The 5,084-nt window shown below is 58.6% G+C and overlaps 2 protein-coding genes across 2 annotated transcripts in view; one reads left to right on the top strand and one right to left on the bottom strand.

Moving 5' to 3' along the window:
- Positions 1 to 660, top strand: part of LOC105000398 (probable low-specificity L-threonine aldolase 2) — a 6,273-nt gene extending 5,613 nt beyond the window's left edge. The window contains exon 8 of the mRNA XM_010856264.1: positions 1 to 660. This exon is cut by the window's left edge and continues 7 nt beyond it. Coding sequence (XP_010854566.1) covers positions 1 to 221 — 221 coding nt within the window. The 3' untranslated portion in view covers positions 222 to 660.
- A 3,133-nt stretch (positions 661 to 3,793) lies between these two features.
- Positions 3,794 to 5,084, bottom strand: part of TMEM235 (transmembrane protein 235) — an 11,465-nt gene continuing 10,174 nt past the window's right edge. The window contains exon 6 of the mRNA XM_010856515.1: positions 3,794 to 4,035. Within this exon, the coding sequence (XP_010854817.1) occupies positions 3,794 to 4,035 (242 nt within the window). The remainder of the gene's footprint in view (positions 4,036 to 5,084) is intronic.

The following is a 5,084-nucleotide window of genomic DNA, read 5'->3' as shown; positions in this document are numbered from 1 at the left end:
TGGTGAGGGTGGACGGGCTGCCGCCGGAGGAGCTGTGCCGGCGCCTGCAGGCCGTGAGCGCGGACGAGGTAGCCCAGACCGGCCGCGCGGTGCGCGTGCTGCTCTTCCCCTGGACTGAGCGGTCAGTGCGCGCTGTGTGGCACCGGGGCGTCTCTGTGCAGGACACGGAGCTGGCACTGGGAAAGTGGGCGTTCGTGCTGAGGACCCTGCGGACGGGGTGACGGACCCTGTGCCTTGGCTAGGATGGACGGAGGTGACGAGGGCAGGTATCTCCAGCGAGGAGGCGGAAGGAGAGGCAGTAAAATGACACCCCCGTTATCTGCTGGTCTCCTGGGACCCCCTCACTCCTGTGACACATGGGGTGATGCCTTCCCCCTGTTCATTCAGCAGACCCTGCATGCTGCTGTGTCTGGGATGGGGGCCCAAGCGTGCCGGGACAGGTGGGACACCCACCACAGCCCGGGGGGCATGAGAGCATTTCGGGGACCAGCAGGAGGAAGGACGAGAGGACACGGAAAGGGACGCCGGCGTCGGGTGGCCTGGTGGGGGGCTGGGGTTTTACCTTGCAATCGTCTGACTTGTTAAACAATAAATTTACCTTTTAAAACAATAACTATCTTTTTGCTTACAAAATAATGTCATTACAGCACATAATTTTGGACTGGATCTCCTTTCTAGGGACTCGGTGGTTAAGACCACCTTCCTCTGAGTCCCTCTGCTGTCCACCTGAAACCACCACATTGGCTACATGCCAATACAAAATAAAAAGAATATATCTATACCACGCTCCTGCGAGGTTAACCAGAAGAGCTGGACAAAATATACTTTAAAAAACCACCTAAGAATAACCACTATTACTATTTTCTTGCGTATTTCATTCTGGATATGTATGTATGTATATATACATTTATATGAAGCTGCATGTGGATTTTTTAAAATAGGGGAGATAGGCCATCACGTCAGTGCTTTAGAAAACCCTTAACAGGAATCGTAGGAGGAGGAATAGCTTTGTGAGGGTAGGGGATACTTCAGTTTAAGAACGTTGTTTCAGTCCCATGCACAAGTAGTTAGAAGCTGCCAGAAGCAGAAGTGTAGGCGTGGCGCCTAGGAGAGGACCTGGACGGGAGGCATGGAGGTGAGTGTGAGCCACAGGAGAAAAGGCATCCATGGTGGGCCAAGGAAGCCTGAAGCTGAGGACCGGCCTTCTTTGCCTCCCTCCCTTATTTTTATTTATTTATTTATTGGCCATAGCGCGTGGCATGTGGGATCTTAGTTCCTTGACCAGGGAAATGAACCCAGGCCCCCTGCCGTAGAAGCGTGGAGTCTTAATCACTGGACCATCAGCGAGGTCCCTGCCTCCCTCCTTAGAAGAATCTAAATGTGGCTATACTCTGGGAAATGCAGCATCCGGGACTCCCGAAGGCCCCAGAATCATTCTCCTGTGTGAGAAGGTGACCATAACAGAGAATCCGAAGAAAATCAGCACCTCTAAACCTCTGCAGTGTCCCCTGCCCTGCCCTGCAAATGTGCACTCTGCGTGAGTGAAGTCGCTCGGTCGTGTCCGACTCTTTGCAGCCTCATGGACTGTAGCCTACCAGGCTCCTCTGTCCATGGGATTCTCCAGGCAATAGTCCTGGAGTGGATTGCCATTTCCTTCTCCAGGGGATCTTCCCAACCCAGGGCTCGAACCTGGGTCTCCCGCACTGTAGACAGACGCTTTACTGTCTGAGCCACCGGGGAAGCCGTGCACTGTAATAGTAGGCAACTGAACTGAACTGAATGGTAATCCATTGCTTAGTAACAAATTACTCCCCCACAGCGATAATCCTTTTATTATCATTTGGTTTCTGTGGTCCAGGAATTAGGGAGAGGAGTTCCGGGAGCTTCTCAGGAGGCTGCAGTGGAGACCGGACTAGGGTTCACGGCCAGTGTGAGGCACCCACTGTGGACTTTCACCAGCCCGAGACTGAGGCTCACCTGGGCTGGCGTCTCTGAATCACGGCCAGGTGTGTTCTAGAGAGGGAAGGGGCAAGTGCCCCCCTCCCCCAACCCTAGGGAATTCTGGGATCTGAGGTTCACCCATGTGTGTCTGGTCCACCCAGGGTTAAACCCTCACACTACTGAGCCCCAGCTGCGGTGAGAGAGGAGGGAGAGGTCAGGGGAGAGCCTCCCAAGCTGAGAGGGCCTGCCCACAGAGCCAGCCCCTGGAACCAACGAGAGGCCCCGGGGGTCCTCCCTGCCTGTGCCGGCCAGAAATGAGAAAGAGCTGACCGAGTCTGCCGAAGACGACTCCGGATGGACGGACACACACAGCATGCACAGGATGTCTCTGGATGGACGGACGCACACACAGACCTGGTGACAGGCTTCCCCTGCACTGTTTGGAAGCCATGGGCATGTGTTATCTGAATGAATAAAGGTTTAACCGCACACAGAACAAGCTGATTTATTTATGGACACACTGGCACAATGTTAAACGCTAAAACACAGGTAGGAAGGGAAGCCCGCATTTAACACCCCCTTCCCACCCCCGTCCCCGCTCTTTGTCCCTCAGGGGGACTCCCCAGATGGTACCAGCCCCTGATGGTCCCGAGCTTCCTGTAACCACCCTGCCTCCAGCCATAAAGGGAGACTGGGGAAGGGGAAAGACCAAGGTAAGAGAGGCTGCCATGGACCCTCACACATACCTCAGACTCAAGAGGGCCCTGAGCCTGAAACAAACGCTGAGTAGGTCTTCAGGTCCTGCCCAGAGTGGAAGCAGCCTCAGCCTTCACAGACCACGATGACACCCACGTGTCAAGGGCAGGCCACCCACCTTCCTGTCTGTCTGGCCCTTAGAGGCATACTGGGTCTGGGTCTGCCTCCATTCAACAAGCCTGCAGCCAAAACTCCAGGCTCTGGCCTCTGTTGCCCCGGGCAGCCGCCCCACCTGGTAGAGAAGCCCCTCACTCTCCATCCTGGCATGGCTCCCCCACCCCACAGGACTTCCACACCTGCTTGCCCAGGGGCCCACATGGGATCACAGATATCCCTCTGGGAACTATAGATGAGGGTGGGGTCCCGGAGCACCTGCCCCAGGACAAGGAAGAGACCTGAAAACAAGGGGGCGGAGATATGCCCAACCCCCTCTGCCCTCCCTGCACCTGGAAATCCAAGAGGCCCCCCCAGTCCTCAGTCTCCTCCCCACCAACAGCTGCCCTGGGGAGGGGTGGGGGGAGGACAGAACATGGCATGGAAGGCCTGGTGAGGGCCTGGCATAGAGTGTTTGACGGATATCGGCTTCTCCCTTGAACTGCCCCCTCCAAGGACTGGGGCAGCTTTTCCGCCTGACGCAGGTCCCTAGGACTGGGGCCAGCTGTGGCCCACCAGGACGGGTGGGGAGGGCCGGGCACAGGCCACAGCCTCGAGAAGCAAGGGGACCCGCTGAACAGCCAAGAGCCTGCAGCGCCCCGCCCCCACTACCACCACAGCCGTCCCTGGTCCCTTTGCTCCCACTTTCTGGGTCTTGCCTTTCTCACCTCTAAGAGGCCAAACCAATTAGTCCCTGAAGGCACAATGGGCAGGGGAGCCCCCCGAACATCAAGCAACAGGAGCCTGGACTCTCAGCTCTACCCTGCACCCCCAACCCTGCACGCACCCTAGGGCCCACTCCCAGCCAGGACTCCAGCCCAGCAGAACAGTCAGAACAGGGCTCCTAGCCTCCTTCCCACGGCCTCTCAGCCTCGGCCACCCCAAACCCCAGGAGGTGCAAAGGGAAATGGAGCCTCTCTCCCCCAACCTGCCTGCCTGGGACTCAGATGACCACAGAGTGGGGGGCGCCCGGCTGCCCACCCAGGCTGAGGCCTCGGGCCGCTGTGAGCAGGAGGGCGCCGCTGAGTGACTCCGCAGCGCAGGAGCCCCAGGCCAGGGCCAGGGACCAGCCGAAGCTGATGCGGACGTCCTGCATGTGCTGGGGGCCGTACTGGCGGGCCGTCTCCGCAAAGGCCAGCTGTGAGTAGCTGATGTAGATGATGACCCCAGCCAGGGTCAGGGCGCCTGGGGAGGGGGTGCAGAGTGACCCCTCAGTGCATCTGCCTGCTGAGGGCACCTGCCCTACCCGGGACCCTGGCACGGTGGTCCTGTAGACATGGCCTGTGCCCACTGGCCTTTGGGAGGATGGAGGTTCCAATTCAGTCCTGAAACCTCAGGACCTTATCCTACAAAACCCTTTGCAAACAGCACTACCTACACCCCCAATAGGTAGTCCCTACTCACATAAATGCCCCCGAATACACAGCCCCCTCCAATCGCCCCTGGAGTTATATACACACACACACACACAGCTAGTGGCCTCTACTGGCAGCCGGGAAGCGTGGGAAGCTCTGGGGCTCTGGCCAGACATCCTGAGCCAGGCCCCTGACCTGCACCTCTGGCCCCCTCCTCCTTGCAGTTCCCCTCCCCACTTCACTGGCCCACAGCCTCCCCTCCTGACCATTGCTCAGTCCCTCTTCCAGAGGCCCTGTCCCCTTTCCAGGTCTGAGTTTCAGGCCCTTCCTACAGATCCCATGACCCCGGTCTGTCCCCAAGTGAGGACACCCTCCTCCCTCCCACCCTGCATCTCTGCAGGGAGAAGACTGGCTTGCACCTAGTGCATGGTGACCCTGGAGGGCCGGGGCAAGCAAAGAGCCGGGCACTGGGACATTTGCCTGTCCACCCAGGTTCGGGGGGACCAGCCCAGAGAGCCGCCCTCTGTCCCACCGCTGCAGGCTGATGTCAAGGCCTGCCCTTGGTGCCAGCTGCAGGGAATGTAGGTGGGGTCCTGGGACCTCCAAAGGCACATCCTGGGTGCATGGTGCTCCCTCTGGACACTGCCCAGTTAAGGCCCGAGGCAGACCTTCGGGGCTAGGTCTGCATCTCACTGGGACCCAGAGAAGGGGCAGACCCTGGGCTCCCCACACTGCCTGCCCCTTACTCAGGTCCTCTGGGATTCCTCACTTGACCAAAGATGGGAAGGACGGACTGGCCTCCACCAGCCTAGGGCTGTGGGAAGCTGTGAAGCCAAATCAACTGCAGGGCTTTGGGACTGGGGTCAGTGCCCAGCTGGG

Source organism: Bison bison, unplaced genomic scaffold (genome assembly GCF_000754665.1).
Source record: "Bison bison bison isolate TAMUID 2011002044 unplaced genomic scaffold, Bison_UMD1.0 scf7180017864371, whole genome shotgun sequence".
NCBI classification, from domain to species: domain Eukaryota; kingdom Metazoa; phylum Chordata; class Mammalia; order Artiodactyla; family Bovidae; genus Bison; species Bison bison.
Note: the sequence above shows the minus strand (reverse complement) of the source record. Positions and strands in the feature narration are given on the sequence as shown.